Source organism: Ranitomeya imitator, chromosome 6 (assembly GCF_032444005.1).
Source record: "Ranitomeya imitator isolate aRanImi1 chromosome 6, aRanImi1.pri, whole genome shotgun sequence".
Classification (NCBI taxonomy): domain Eukaryota; kingdom Metazoa; phylum Chordata; class Amphibia; order Anura; family Dendrobatidae; genus Ranitomeya; species Ranitomeya imitator.
The window spans coordinates 339,635,238-339,651,504 of NC_091287.1; the positions used below are offsets into that span (position 1 = coordinate 339,635,238).

The 16,267-nt window shown below is 46.3% G+C and overlaps 1 protein-coding gene across 1 annotated transcript in view; it reads right to left on the bottom strand.

Annotated features, from left to right (window-relative positions):
- Positions 1-1,186: 1,186 nt before the first annotated feature.
- The window catches only part of LOC138642625 (cytidine monophosphate-N-acetylneuraminic acid hydroxylase-like), a 399,876-nt gene continuing 384,795 nt past the window's right edge, over positions 1,187-16,267 (bottom strand). The window contains exon 14 of the mRNA XM_069730894.1: positions 1,187-1,825. Coding sequence (XP_069586995.1) covers positions 1,714-1,825 — 112 coding nt within the window. The 3' untranslated portion in view covers positions 1,187-1,713. The remainder of the gene's footprint in view (positions 1,826-16,267) is intronic.

The window sequence follows — 16,267 nt, forward strand, 5'->3', positions numbered from 1 at the left end:
GGCAATGTCACCATGGCAACCGGACTCTGGGGTGCCACACTAGTGTCATGTCCAGAAAAAATTGCGTTACAAATTATGGTGTCCGTTTTTTCTTATTATCCATTATGAAACCCACAAATTTTTGGCTAAAATAAAATTATATCAGGAATAAATGTTATTTTCATTTTCACATCCACATTTTAAAGAGTTCTGTGAACCACCTATGGGTTCAGCCAGCTCAACACATGCTTAGATGAATTCCTTAATGGGTCTAGTTTCTAAAAAGTGGTAAATTGTGGGGGTTTCTGATGTTTTGGTATCTCAGGGGCTTTGTAAATGAGACATAGTATCTGCAATCTGTTCCGGACAAATTAACATTCCAAATACCAAATTAACATTCCAAATACCAAATTCCACTTCTTTCCTTCCGAGCCTTGCCGTATGTTCAAACAGAACTTTTTGATTACATGTGAAATATCACCAGGCTTATAAGAAAGTGGGTAATAAACTGTGTGGTCCATGTTTTTATATTGCTTCTTCCAAAAGTGAAAAATTTGGGACTAAAGCAAAATTTTTGTGAAAAAAAAATTAAAATTCTCAATATGATGAGCTAATGTTATCAAATTCTGTGCAGTACTTGAGAGGTGTAGTTTCCAAAATGGGGCCACTTGTCTGGGTTTTCTGCTGTTTCAGTGCCTTGGGCGCCATGAAAATGCGACATGGTGCTCACAATCTATTTGTTTTCTAAAATTCAAATAGCAATTAGCTTCCCTTCCGAGCCCAGCCATTTGTCCATACAGAGGTTTCTGGCCACATATCAGTGCAGTGGTCAGGCGATCACATGTACCCACTATTAAAGATTATGAATATTCACCGCTCTCCACACCCAATATGTTCATCTCTACTTAATACTGCTTCCATTGGGTTCGTCATTGGAGTTTCTTATATTTCTAAATGGGAATCCTCTGTAACTTTGCAGTAAAATAGGAGTGTACATTCATTGTGCACCCAGATTGCAGTTATACAAATATATAGGGGCACATATATATTAACTGCAATACCAGGTAGTTTTTTTGCCAATTAAAAGTGATTGCATTCTGATCTCCCACCATGTGAGAAGTAAAAGCAAACATTTTTTATTTCTTTGGAGACCAGAAAGGTATATAATAATGTATATTTATGAAGCAACAACTTGACCGAAAAGAGCTAAAGACCTTACATATTTATTGGTGTTTTTAATAAAGTTTTAAGTAAAGATCCTTTAGTACAAATGACTGTTTATCTTTCAAAATATAAATATTTCCAATTGAAATCTACTTGTTCTATATCACATGTATTAAATACTGTACATTTTACAGCAAAACTTATGATGCACATTGACATAAACTCAGAGGTAGATTTAGGATAGTTTTTCAGTATCCTGAAAGGTTGAAGTGCAGACGGTGCATGTTCAGAGAGAATTCTTCTGTTGCTATTTGCAGTGGTTGTTTATCACGGTATCAATGTGTTACATGGCATACAGTATATCATACCAATGTCTAAATGCATAGATGCACCATCAACAATGTATACATAATATAATGCAAGTAATGATTTGAATCTTCTACATTACAATTGTTTGTTGATTTCTTATAATTAATTTATTCTAATTTATTTCTGTAAGAAAGTTTCCCAAAATGAATCTCTTATGCTATGAATGTTTTATGACTCATAAGGCATTCTTCATCCCATGGTTCACATCATGTTGCAGCTTTGCGCATTATTCCCATTTTGACGCTCTCTGATCAAAAATGCCTCCCAGTCTGGAGGTGACCAAGGCAATTTGATCTGAAAATGGTTCCAAAATCTATAATGCAAAAATCAAACATGGAATGATTACTTGGGTGTATATTCAGAACAACATGGACTTAACACTCAAGAACTTATCTGCAATCATGTTACTTGACTTGCCACGGTTGTTTAGCTCCTGAATTTTAAAGGGGCATTCCCATTTTTTTTTAATTTATGGCATATCCATAGGAATGCTATTTGTGTGAACTTTTGGGAAGTGCAAGCAAAGATTACTTCTCACCTGTCATGCGTTTATGGAATTTCGAGAAGGCCGGTTTCACACGTCAGTGGCTCCGGTACATGAGGTGACAGTTTCCTCACGTACCGGAGCCACTGACACACGTAGACACATTAAAATCAATGCATCTTTTCAGATGTCATTGATTTTTTGCGGACCGTGTCTCCATGTGCCAAACACGGAGACATGTCAGTGTTCGTGGGAGCGCACGTATTACACGGACCCATTAAAGTCAATGGGTCCGTGTAAAACACGTACCGCACACGGACGTTCTCCGTGTGCAGTCCGTGTGCCGTCCGTGTGCCGTGCAGGAGACAGCACTACATTAAGCGCTGTCCCCCCACTGGTGCTGAAGCCCCATTCATATCTTCCCTGCAGCAGCGTTTGCTGTAGAGAAGATATGAATATTAGTGTGTAAAATCAATATCCAGGTCCCCAACCCCCTCCCACCCCCTGTGCGCCCCCCCCGCTGTGATTCAAATACTCCCCTAGCTTCCGGATCCCTCACAGCGTCCTGTCCTGGCCGCACCTTGTACTGTATGAGCGGTCACGTGGGGCCGCCGATTACAATCATGAATATGCATCTCCACCTCCCAAAGGGGTGGAGCCGCATATTCATTACTGTAAATGAGCGGCCCCACGTGACCGCTCATACAGTACAAAGTGCGGCCAGGATGGGACGCTGCGAGGGATCCGGAAGCTAGGTGACTATTTTAATCACAGCGGGAGAGGGGGGCGCACAGGGCGTGGGAGGGGGGTGGGGACCTGGATATTGATTTTACACACTAATATTTATATCTTCTCTACAGCAAACGCTGCTCCAGGGAAGATATCAATGGGGCTTCAGCACGATGCCGGGGACAGCGCTAAACTTTAGCGCTGTCTCCAGCACGGTGCGTGTGGTACCCAGTGAGCACACGGGCGGCACACATGTGCCGCACGTGTGCCACACTGATGTGCCACAGAAACGCACCGGCACACGGACACGGATAATTCCGGTACCGATTTTTCCGGTACTGGAAATATCTGGACGTGTGAGACTGCCCGAAGAGAGACTGGAAATGATTAAGATGGGAAAACCAATACAATTGAATATAGATGTTTGCAGTTTCTTGGGACAGTGAATTAAGACAAAAAAATAAAAAATAACAATCTCTTCCATTTTCCTTTTCCATGTATTAAAAAATCCTAAAATGTAACTGTATTTACTATAACATAAGCCATAAAAGTTTGTATTTTGCATCATGGAAATAATAATAGTCTGTAGTACAAAGTTGCCATGTTATTTTTACAGCTCAGTGACCAGTTTAAAAAAAAAAAATCTGCAGAATAGCTGTTTTTTTCCATTTTATGATCTGCAAGATTCCAGTATAGCGGCACCAGTGTGTCCAACTCAAACCCTTTTCGTCTGGAGGTGGCGAGCCAAGTTATGGAGCTGTTTCAGCCTGAGAGCCTGGATTAACGGTGCTCTGCATATATCAACATGAAATCTTCAAGATAAGAGAAAGTATGCGGCACTTACCATAGCATGTTAAATTTCAGTCCTTTATTGTGTGATTTTCATATCAGATGGTCAAGTGAATAGGTGTATGGAGAAGTGCGGCTTTCGCGTTTTCAGTGCTTCAACGGGTCCAGGTGAGTAATTACCGCAGTGGAAAATACCCCCTTTTCAGGGCTATCCAAGTAATTAGACGAAATTTGCAAACATCTGTGTCACAGTGTTCAATTCTACAAATGTATGATTACATACTATAATAAAATCATGAATTAATATTAATTGCAAATATCTTTTTACAGTTTTTGCAACAGTAAAGAAGACATTACAAAAAGACAGATAAATCAATCTTGTCATTCAGACCTATGGGACCTTGAGCCTGCGTTTTTAGAATCCACTTGGCTTCTTGTCTCAGTAATAAATTATTTCGGTTTCCATCGCGTATAGGGTTTTTTACTATTTCAATATCCACAAAGTTCAAGGTCTCAGGGTCCGAATTATGATAATTTTTCATGTGATTAATTAATCTTAAGGAACCTTTTCCTGAAGAAATTGATCTATAGTGTTCACGAAATCTCGTTTTCAGGAGGGGTATAGTTTTACCTATGTAGAAAAAAAGGCAGGGACAAAAAAGAACATAGACTACAAATTCTGTTTTACATGTTGTTAGATTTGTGACCTTTGTTACATTTGTTATATGTAAATGACAATTTGGACAATTCGAGCATTTAGCGTTACCAGTTGATAATTGGATTTTTGTAACCAATTATTGGAAGGCTGAAGTTGAATAGACATTAGAATATCTCCTAAATTGCACGATCTCCGATAAGTAAAAATTGGTTTTAAAATTCCCATTTTTCGTAAATCTTTATCTGTATAAAGGACATGTCAATTTTTTCTTATGGTCTTATGGAAGCATGAATCACTCTAGCCATAGGACTATGTTTAAAATTGGACACAAAATGTTGGATTTTTGAGCCTTGATTAGAGTTTTGAAGATTTTTTAATTTTCTTTTTAAGCAGTAAGTCTTTTCGTGAAACAGAAGAGATACGATTCATTTAGGTCAGAATTTGAATAACCTCTTTGCCAAAATCGCTCTATTAATTCTTTTATCTGCTCCTCAAACTGAGATTCAACATTATTAATTTTGCGTAATCTCTACATCTGGCTATATGGTCAGCCTTTTAGTGTGTATGGGATCAGGGTTGGTCTGGCCTGCCAGGGAACCGGGGAAATCCCCAGTGGGCCCTTGCAGTGGACCAGGGAGATGGCGGTGAGAAGGGGAGGGGAAAAAAAAGTCTGCGGTTTTTTAGGGGCGTGGGCCCTTTAAAAGTGCAGGCATAGTCCGTGCAGGGGCGCACACAGAGTTCATTACCTGAACCGCTGTGGCGCTCGTCCCAATCAACACTGACTAGTGTGCGCCAGTCGAAACCGGCGTACACAAGTCAGCCGTCGGCCTCTGCTAGGTCAGCAGCAATATTAAAAGGAGTACGCTGGGCTTGCAGAGGAAAAAGGATGCCGCCCGGTGCTGGAAGCTCAGGCAGGTAAGAGGAATCTTTTTTTTTTATTCTTCTGTCCATGCGGCCAGGACAAGGGACCAGTATGGATATATGGGGGTGAGAGAGAGCAACACGAGGGACCAGTATGGATATATGGGGGTGAGAGAAGAACACAAGGGACCAGTATGGATATATGCGGTGGGAGAGCAACACAAGGGACCAGTATGGATATATGGGGGGGAGAGAGCAAAACAAGGGACCAGTATGGATATATGGGGATGGAGGGCAACACAAGGCACCAGTATGGATATATGGGGGGGGGGGGGGAGAGAGAGCAACACAAGGGACCAGTATGGATATATGAGGGTGAGAGAAGAACACAAGGGACCAGTATGGATATATGGGGGGAGAGAGAAAGAAGAACACAAGGCACCAGTATGGATATATGGGGGGAGAGAGAGCACACAAGGGGCCAGTATGGATGTATGGGGGGAGAGAGCAGCACAAGGGACCAGTATGGATATATGGGGGAGGGCAGAGAGAGCAACACAAGGGACCAGTATGGATATATAGGTGGGGGGAGAGAGAGCAACACAAGGGACCAGTATGGATATATAGGGGGGGGCAGAGAGAGCAACACAAGGGACCAGTATGGATATATGGGGGGAGAGAGAAAAACACAAGGGACCAGTATGGATATATAGGGGGAGAGAGCAACAAAAGGGACCATTATGGATATATGGGGGGAGAAGAACACAAGGGACCAGTATGGATATATGGGGGAGAGAACAACACAAGGGGCCAGTATGGATATATAGGGGGTGGAGAGAGAGAATAACACAAGGGACCAGTATGGATAGATAGGTGGAGAGAGCAACACAAGGGACCAGTATGGATATATGTGGGGAGGGGGAGAGAAAGAGAAGAACACAAGGGACAAGTATGGAAATATGGGAGGGGGAGGAGAGAGCAACACAAGGGACCAGTATGGATATGGTGGGGGAGAAGAGAGCAACACAAGGGACCAGTATGGATATATGGTGGGGGGTGAGAGCAACAAAAGCGACCAGTATGGATATGTGGGGGAAAGAGAGAGAGAAGAACGCAAGGGACCAATATGGATATATGGGGGGAAAGAGAAGCACTCAAGGGGCCAGTATGGATATATGGGGGGAGGGAGCAACACAAGGGACCAGTATGGATATATTGGGGGGCAGAGAGAGCAACACAAGGGACTAGTATGGATGTATGGGGAGAGAGAAGAATACAAGGGACCAGTATGGATATATGGGGGGAGAAGAACACAAGGGACCAGTATGGATATATGGGGCAGAGAGAGCAACACAAGGGACTAGTATGGATATATGGGGGAGAGAGAAGAACACAAGGGACCAGTATGGATATATGGGGGGAGAGAGTGACACAAGGGACCATTATGGATATATGGGGGGGGGGGAGGAGAAGAACACAAGGGACCAGTATGGATATATGTGGGGGGGGGGAAGAGAAGAACACAAGGGACCAGTATGGACATATGGGAGGGGTAGGAGAGAGCAACACAAGGGACTAGTATGGATATATGGGGGGAGAGAGAAGAACACAGGGACCAGTATGGTTATATTGGTTGGAGAGAGAATATCACAAGTGACCAATATGGATATATGGGGGAGAGAGAGGAACACAAGCGACCAGTATGGATATATGAAGGGGGAGGAGAGATCAACACAAGGGACCAGTATGGATATATGAAGGGGAAGAGAGCAACACAAGGGACCAGTATGGATATATGGGGGGAAGAGAGCAACACTAGGGACCACTATGGATATATGGGGGGAGGAGGGAGAGCAACACAAAGGACCAGTATGGATATATATGGGTGGGGGGAGAGAGAGCAACACAAGGGACCAGGGTGGGGGGAGAGAGCAACACAAGGGACTAATATGGATATATTGGGAGAGGGGGGAGAAAGCAACACAAGGGACCAGTAATGATATATGAGGGGACAGAGCAACACAAGGGACTAGTATGGATATATGGAGGGGGGAGAGCAACAGAAGGGACCAGTATGGATATGTGGGGGGACAGAGCAACACAAGGGACCGGTATGGATATATGAAGGGGGGAGGAGAGAGCAACACAAAGGACCAGTATGGATATATAGATGGGGGGAGAGAGCAACACAAGGGACCAGGGTGGATATATGGGGGAACAGAGCAACACAAAGGACCAGTATGTATATATGGGGGGACACAGCAACACAAGGGACCAGTATGGACATATGAGGGGGAGAGAGCAACACAAGGGACCAGTATGGATATACTGGGTGAGAGAGAGCAACACAAGGGACCAGTATGGATATATGGGGGGAGCAGCACAAGGGACAAGAATGGATATATGGGGGGAGCAGCACAAGGGACCAGAATGGATATATGGGGGAAGCAGCACAAGGGACCAGAATGGATATATGGGGGGGAGCAGCACAAGGGACCAGGATGGATATATGGGGAGGAGCAGCACACGTGACCAGGATGGATATTTAGGGGGGAGAGCAGCAAAAGGGACTAGGATGGATATATAGGGGGGAGCAGCACAAGGGACAAGAATGGATATATGGGGGAGCAGCACAAGGGACCAGAATGGATATAATGGGAGGGAGCAGTACAAGGGACCAGAATGGATATATGAAGGGGAGCAGCACATGGAGCCATGATTGATATATGGGATAGCATCCCATGGGACCAGGATGGCTATATCGGGGGAGCAGCAAAAAGGGCCAGGATAGATATATGGGGGAGCAGCACATGGAGCCATGATTGATATATGGGGTAGCAGCACAAGGGACCAAGATGGCTATATGGGGGGAGCAGTACAAGCGGCCAAGATGGATATATGGGGGAGCAGCACATGGAGCCATGATTGATATATGGGTTAGCAACACAAGGGATCAGGGTGGATATATGGGGGAGAGCAGCACAAGGGGCCAGGATGTATATATGGGGGAGCAGCACATGGGGCCATGATTGATATATATAAGTCAGGATAAGGGACCATGTTGGATATATGTGGGCCAGGATAGATATATGGGGGAGCAGGACAAGGGACATATGGGGTCCTGTATGAATAGCTGGGGGGCAGGATGGGTAGCTGGGGCTCAGGCTGCAGATATTGGGGCCAGGCTAGACAAGTACATGAGGGGCCATGCTGGGGCATATTATAAAATAAAGGGTGCCAGGCTGGGCGAAATTATTAAATAAAGATGGCCATAGGGAGGGACTTAATTACTGTTTTGGGACCAGAATGAGGAACATGCTGTATTAGTTTATGGTGACAAGTGGGGAAAATAATTTCTTTAGGATCCAATTAGGGGCATTATTACTACTGTAAAATTTACTTTTTTAAGAAACTGTTTTCTATGGAGGGAACAAAAGGGAGGTCTTGTTAGTGTGCAGTGCGGCACTATGTCACATTTTACTTCCTCTAACATAGTGTAGAAGTCGAGGAAAAAGTGGGGAAAGTGCTCTGGATGCAATCAACTATTGATGACTGTGTGTTATTTTTTGCAGAGACCCAGTCCTGGCTGGAAGAAGTGATGGCAGTCTGTGCTTATTGAAGAAGAAAAGCAAAGATAATGGACTTCAACTACAGATGTCACTGGTGAGTCAGTGTATTACCTGTGCACTATACACTATATACAGAACTTCTGTGTAGAATGTCTCTGGTGATCACTGTATTATCTGTACATAGTATACAGGAGCTCTGTATATGTCACTGTTGATCACTGTATTACCTGTACACTGACATTATATACAGTGTTCTGCCGTCTGAATATAGGGCAATGTGTTTGTATTTATATGCTGATTAGTTGGTTCTAGCATCATCTAGTGGTGGCTGAATGTATAGCCTGTGTGTTTAACAGCAGATAGAGTGTTGCATTGTGGGATTGAGGCAAGGTATACTGGGAAGAAGAAGACTCTATTTTCTTCTGTGTACTTCATGGGACGCAGGTGTCTATTTGTCCTCCTGTAACTGCTCGAACTTGAGTTTGCTATCTTGGTATAACATATCTGGTAAGATTAGTATATCTGTTCTTGGAATGCACTATTGTACAGAGATGTGATTACGGTAACTGTATAGCAGCCAGTACATAGGAGATGGGATTAGAGATCTGTGTATTTCCATGTTAAAGTTTGCATCACACTTGTAAGACTCATGCTGGTGTGGTAGTTGGAGGCAGATATATCTCGCCCAGGTGTTTGTCCTATGTGAATTAGGCCACTCAGTATCTTCAGGGTGCTAATGGGTTAATGATTGCAGGAATAAAAGATGACCAGCTGGGTGTTTCCAGTGTCTGCCTGGGGCACACAGATTGCCTGCCTGTGTGAGACAAACGTGAGTGAAGAGCTCTGCTCAAGAATTGTGTGATGTTAGCTGGGTGGGAGAAGCCCTCCCAGTTGTTGAGATAGCAACGTATTTGTTTAGTTAGTGCCGGACAGGCTAGGATTTATTTTTATGTTTTGTTTTTTGTGTTGCTTTCACGTTAATAAATCTGACCTGAGGTCAGCCTGCTCAGAAACCTGCTGTACGCCTCAGATTCAATGCACAAACCACGTGTCCTTTGACCCCAGCAAAGGCGATCCCAGAGTGTTTTGTCACATTGTGGTGGAGAACGCGGGCATACCGTGGCACAGGCGACAGCATGGAAGACGTGGTGAAAGCTTTAGTACAGTCCACTGCCGTACAGCAGCAGGCCACTGCCGCACAGCACGAAGCTAATCGCTTGATGGCCGCACAGCTGAAGGAGTTACTGGACATGACGGTTGCAGACCACCAACTTCTCCAACAGGTGGCGCAGCGCCTGGTGAGCATGCCTGACGCTGACCCGGAAGCAGAGTCCAGAAGGATCCATGTGAGTCGATACTGGCAAAAGCTGACTGCAGAAGATGACGTCGAGGCATACCTGACAACGTTTGAGCGGACGGCATTGAGAGAGAAGTGGCCAAAGGCACGATGGGCCGATTTGATTGCCCCGTTTCTCTCCGGCGAGGCCCAAAAAGCTTACCATGATTTGGACCCGGAGGTCGCTCAGGACTTTGAGAAGCTGAAAGCTGAGATCCTGGCCCGGCTGGGTGTGACGACGGCTGTCCGTGCACAGAGGGTACATCAGTGGACATACCAGCAAGATAAACCGGCGTGGTCTCAGATGTTCGATCTGATCTACTTGACAAAGAAATGGCTGCAACCCGAGGTACTGACAATACCCGAAATAATCCAGCGGGTTGTCCTGGACAAGTACCTGAGAGTACTACCCCCAGCGCTGAAAAGGTGGGTAAGCCAAGGAAATCCCACGACAGCGGATCAACTTGTGGAGTTGGTCGAGCGTTATTCCGTGGCAGAAGGACTTCCCGACGACACCGCCAACCCCCGGTCTGTGCCTCCTCCTCGTGGAACCGGTAAGACTGTTCCAGGGACCACGGGTGAAGGAAAATCGCTTAAAACTGTGGGGGAGGAGTCCGGGACTGCTCGCACTCCGAGACCAAGAGTATTGGACGGTGGTCTCAGTAGGGGACCTGTTAGGTGTTTCCGCTGCCATGAGAAGGGTCATGTTTCTGCGAACTGTCCTGTTACCGCTGAACCCATGCAGTGCGACGTTATAGACTCTAGAAAACGCATGTCTTTGGTTACACAGCTAGTGAGTGTGAATGCGGGTCAAAATGATACAGTGAAACACCTGTGTGAATTATCTGTTGATGGGAAAAATGTTGTGGCATTACTAGACTCTGGAAGTGTGGTGACTCTGGTGAAAGCTAGTCTGGTGGCACTTCCGTCTGGTCCGTCTGACAAGTTTTCTGTGACGTGTGTGCATGGTGACACCCGCTCGTACTTAACAGCGGTCATATGGATTTCTACTCCCTATGGGTCAGTGCAGCACAAAGTGGGACTCGTCCCCGCATTGTTACAGGATGTAATCCTGGGCAGGGATTTTCCCTATTTCTGGCAGTTGTGGGAGAGTCAGTTGCTCCTTCACGGTAGCTGTACCCGTGAATCTTCTCCCATGCCATCTGGAGGTCCCGAGTCCCTAGAGGAGACCCCACAGGAAGATGTTGCTGGGGAGGTTGGTGAATCTAACCTTCAGTACCCCTTCTCCGTCATGGCGGGGGAAACAGAGGAAACTGAGGAACCTCAGCGAGAGGCGGAGGCAGACAGCCATCCGGCACCCTGCCTGCCAGATTTGGGAGTCCAGGTGGATGACTTCCACAGCGAGCAAATGAAAGATCCTACCCTAACTCCGGCTAGGAAAAATGTAAAAATGATAGATGGGGTACCCGTAGAACCTGACACTAGGCTAGCGTACCCGTATATGGTTCTTGAAAATGATTTGCTCTACCAGGTAGAAAAAAAAGGGGAAGACACAGTGCAACGGTTAGTGGTACCCAAACCTTATCGGCGGAAGGTACTGGATTTGGCCCACGGACATATAATGGGGGGGCATCTGGGGGTACAGAAAACCACAGAAAGGATATTGCATTGTTTTGTGTGGCCTGGAATACATTGTGATGTGCGTAACTATTGTGAGTCCTGTCCAGAGTGCCAAATCGCGGCCCCTAAATCTCAGTTCCGTAGCCCTTTGGTACCCCTTCCTATCATCGGGGTCCCTTTTGAGAGAATTGGGATGGATGTGGTTGGGCCCCTTCCCCGATCCGCACGTTGGCACCAACATATCCTCGTCATCATGGACTATGCCACTCGTTACCCGGAAGCCGTCCCTTTGCGTAACACAGCTACCAAGACGATCGCCAAGGAATTGGTACAAGTGTTTAGTCGGGTGGGAATTCCAAAACAGATACTCACCGACCAGGGGACTCCCTTTATGTTGAGGGTAATGAAGGAGCTCTGCAGGCTCTTACAAATAGACCCGTTGCGTACGTCTGTCTATCACCCTCAAACAGATGGCCTGGTTGAGCGCTTCAACAAAACCTTAAAACAGATGCTCCGGAAGGCGATAGACAAAGATGGGAAGAACTGGGATTACTTGTTACCCTATTTGCTGTTTGCCATTAGGGAAGTTCCCCAGTCTTCCACAGGGTTTTCGCCTTTCGAACTGTTGTACGCCCGTCGTCCCCGGGGACTGCTGGACGTCGCAAAAGAAACCTGGGAAGGTCAAGTCACTCCTTTTAAAACGGTGATCGACCATGTAACACAAATGCAGGATCGTATTGCCGCTGTCATGCCCATTGTTAGGGACCATATGTTACAGGCCCAGGGAGCCCAGAGGCAAAGTTATGATAGAGGCGCTAAGGTCCGTACATTTGCACCCGGCGATAGGGTGTTGGTCCTAATCCCTACGGTGGATAGTAAATTCCTGGCGAAATGGCAGGGCCCATTTGAGGTCCGAGAAAGAGTTGGTGAAGTGAACTATAAAGTGTACCAGCCGGGTAAGAGAAAACCGGAACAGATTTATCATGTGAATCTGATAAAATCCTGGAAAGACCGCTCTGCCCTAACGGCGGATCTGCCCCGTCCGGTTTGTTCACCTACTGTACCAGAGGTGCAGGTTGCTGAGACTCTCTCAGAATGACAAAAATCTGAGGTTAAGCAATTTTTGTTACAGAACCGACAGTTTTTCTCCGAAAAACCTGGCCGGACTAAGTTGGTGAAACATGAGATTGTCACAGAGCCTGGTGTCACTGTTCATGTGAAGCCCTACCGGATTCTGGAAGCCCGCCGTGAAGCCGTCTCCCGGGAAGTGATGGCAATGTTGGACTTAGGAGTCATTGAGGAGTCACACAGCGCCTGGTCCAGTCCAATTGTGTTGATACCTAAACCGGATGGCTCCATCCGGTTTTGTAATGACTTTAGGAAACTGAATGCAGTTTCTAAATTTGATGCGTACCCTATGCCCCGGGTCGATGAGTTGATCGACCGGCTTGTTAAAGCCCGATACATTACGACCCTGGATTTAACAAAGGGGTACTGGCCGATTCCTCTGGCCGAGGCGGCCAGAGAGAAGACGGCATTTGCTACACCGGAAGGTCTGTTCCAGTATGTCTATATGCCGTTTGGACTTCACGGAGCTCCCACAACGTTCCAGAGATTGATGGATCGAGTCTTGACGCCTCACAGACAGTACGCTTCTGCCTACCTAGATGACATCGTAATTTACAGCATGGACTGGGAAACTCATCTCCAGAAGGTACAAGCGGTGATTGATGACCTGCGAGATGCAGGTTTAACGGCAAACCCCAAGAAATGCCACATCGGGCTTGAAGAAGCCCGATACTTGGCCTACGTGATTGGCCGAGGAGTGGTTAAACCCCAGATCGACAAAATACAGGCAATTCAGGGCTGGCCACAACCAGTGAACAAGAAACAAGTGCAGGCTTTCCTGGGGATTGCCGGCTATTATCGCCGGTTCATACCCAATTTTGCAGCCATGGCTACTCCCTTGACGGATCTTACCAAGGGGAAGGGTTCCGTCATGGTAAAATGGACCTCAGCTGCTGAAGAGGCCTTCCACAGCCTGAAACGGGCTTTGTGCTCTCAGCCCGTACTAGTGACTCCTGATTTCAGCAGCGAGTTTGTGGTACAAACTGATGCCTCTGATACTGGTGTCGGAGCTGTACTTTCCCAGGTGAGGGACGGAGTCGAACACCCGGTCCTCTATCTCAGTCGGAAACTGAATGTACATGAGCAGAGGTATGCGGTGGTTGAAAAAGAGTGCCTAACCATTAAATGGGCTCTCGACTCCCTCAAGTATTACCTGGCTGGTAGGAAGTTTAGGCTGGTCACAGACCATGCCCCTCTCAAGTGGATGCACCTCCACAAGGACCGTAATAGTCGGGTAACCCGGTGGTTCCTTGCCCTGTAGGCTTACTCTTTTACGGTGGAGCACCGACCTGGGGTGCAGATGGGGAACGCCGATGCCCTATCCCGAGTGCACTGTTTCAAAAGTGTTCTTGCTCGACCGGAGTGGTCTGAGCAAGGGGGGGGGGGGGGATATGTAAGACTCATGCTGGTGTGGTAGTTGGAGGCAGATATATCTCGCCCAGGTGTTTGTCCTATGTGAATTAGGCCACTCAGTATCTTCAGGGTGCTAATGGGTTAATGATTGCAGGAATAAAAGATGACCAGCTGGGTGTTTCCAGTGTCTGCCTGGGGCACACAGATTGCCTGCCTGTGTGAGACAAACGTGAGTGAAGAGCTCTGCTCAAGAATTGTGTGATGTTAGCTGGGTGGGAGAAGCCCCCCCAGTTGTTGAGATAGCAACGTATTTGTTTAGTTAGTGCCGGACAGGCTAGGATTTATTTTTATGTTTTGTTTTTTGTGTTGCTTTCACGTTAATAAATCTGACCTGAGGTCAGCCTGCTCAGAAACCTGCTGTACGCCTCAGATTCAATGCACAAACCACGTGTCCTTTGACCCCAGCAAAGGCGATCCCAGAGTGTTTTGTCACACACTGTATACTTTCCTTTTAATTGTGTTAGCTGTATGATTATTTGCCCAATACTTATGTTGTTTGTATTCTTATAGTTTTACTGCATATTCTATACCTGTTCATCAATAAACAAGTTATACTACAGAGAATGGTCTGCTTATTTGGAAGACAGAAAGTGGTTTCTGCTGTATGTCGGATTACGCACCGTGTCAATGTGTATGAAGGCAGAACAGTAAAACAGATGCTAGACGCCTGAGATAGTGAATACGACTTACGGAGCCTCTTGAACCCAGACTGCACTACCTGCGGATACTGCAGTGGCTGCCGTACAGTCACAAGTACCGAGAGTGCAACCCTCTAACAAGCACAACACATCTCAGAAAATGCTGAAGTTTCTTTTTACCCACTCTCAGACTCCCTACAGTTTGCAAACAGACACATGATGTCCACAAGCCAGACATCTTCACTGAGGACGAGGTCCCATACAAGCCGCTGTAGCAAGTCTTAATTAAATAATTCTGCTGCTCTCACCCGTGCCAAAGCTGAGGCGGCAAAAGTAAGATCCTCCTTCACTGCGCAAGAGATGCAGTTAAAGCTAAGACAAGCAGATCAAGTAGCAGCAGCCGCAATAGCCAAGGCTGAGTTCTTTGAAGACATGGAGTTTCCTTAATCTGAGAGAGGCAGCGATGTACTTGGACCAAACCTAGATCGACAGGATCCAGCACAAGGCGTCCCAGAATATGTTTACCAATAAGGCGTCAGAACAGGACATAACAGGAATCAAGGCAAGGACTTTGGTACCAAAACATAGACAGGAGAAGTGCAGGAACACAAAGCACACATAGCAAAGTTCAGGAGTTTTGTGAGTAGCTCAGGCCCCGCCCATAGGGCAGGGGAACTTTATATAGAAGCTGCCCGTCAGCAATTTGCTGGGGAAGGCATTTCAAGTACACACACTAACCCTGATAAAAGCAAGGGAGGTGTGGTCGTGCACGCCCTTAGCACAAACAGAAACCATTACACTACAATCAGTGCAGGAACTGAGGTTCAGGGCACCTGGCAGCGACTGCATGCCCGGACACACGTGGAAAGTCATGCACCAGCTGCAATTGACCTCACAACCCACGGACAGCTTCCACAGCGGCAACCAGGGACCGCACATGTGGAAGGTAATGCAGCAGAGCACAGACCTAACCACCCATGTATGGCTACGCAGCAGAGCAGGGAACTGAGCAGGCTCCATACAGGCAACAGCCAACAGTATCCCAGCTCAATTAGGGGGAAAGGAGCAAAAGGTTAAAGCAAAGACATGCATTGTCACCCCCAAAAAACAGATACAGACAGAACGGCGTGACATCAGGAAACTGAGCGACTTGTTAATGGAGGTACAGGTTGCTCAGGCAGAAGGAGACTTGCCAGGGTTGGCATTCCTGGACACTGCCAGAGGTGTCAACCAAATTGTTCAAAAACTCCCTTACAACCTACAAGAGAAGTGGGTCAGTCACGGGTCCCGTTAGAAACAGACTCATAAGGTCCCATTTCCTCCTTTCAAGGTGTTTGTAGACTTTGTTGTTACTCAACAAGTAAGAGTTAGAAATTACCCCAGTTTTGATTTCAATATGTCATGTAGCACTGCCCCTGGTTTCAAACCCTGTAAAACACCAGTGACAGTTCACAAAAAAAAAATGTTACCTGCACAGAGTTTCCTTACAGAGCAAGTAAGTTCCCTCCAGAGAAAGACAAACCTCAGGATCTCAGCAAACACTGGCCCCTACACAAGAAACCACTTCCT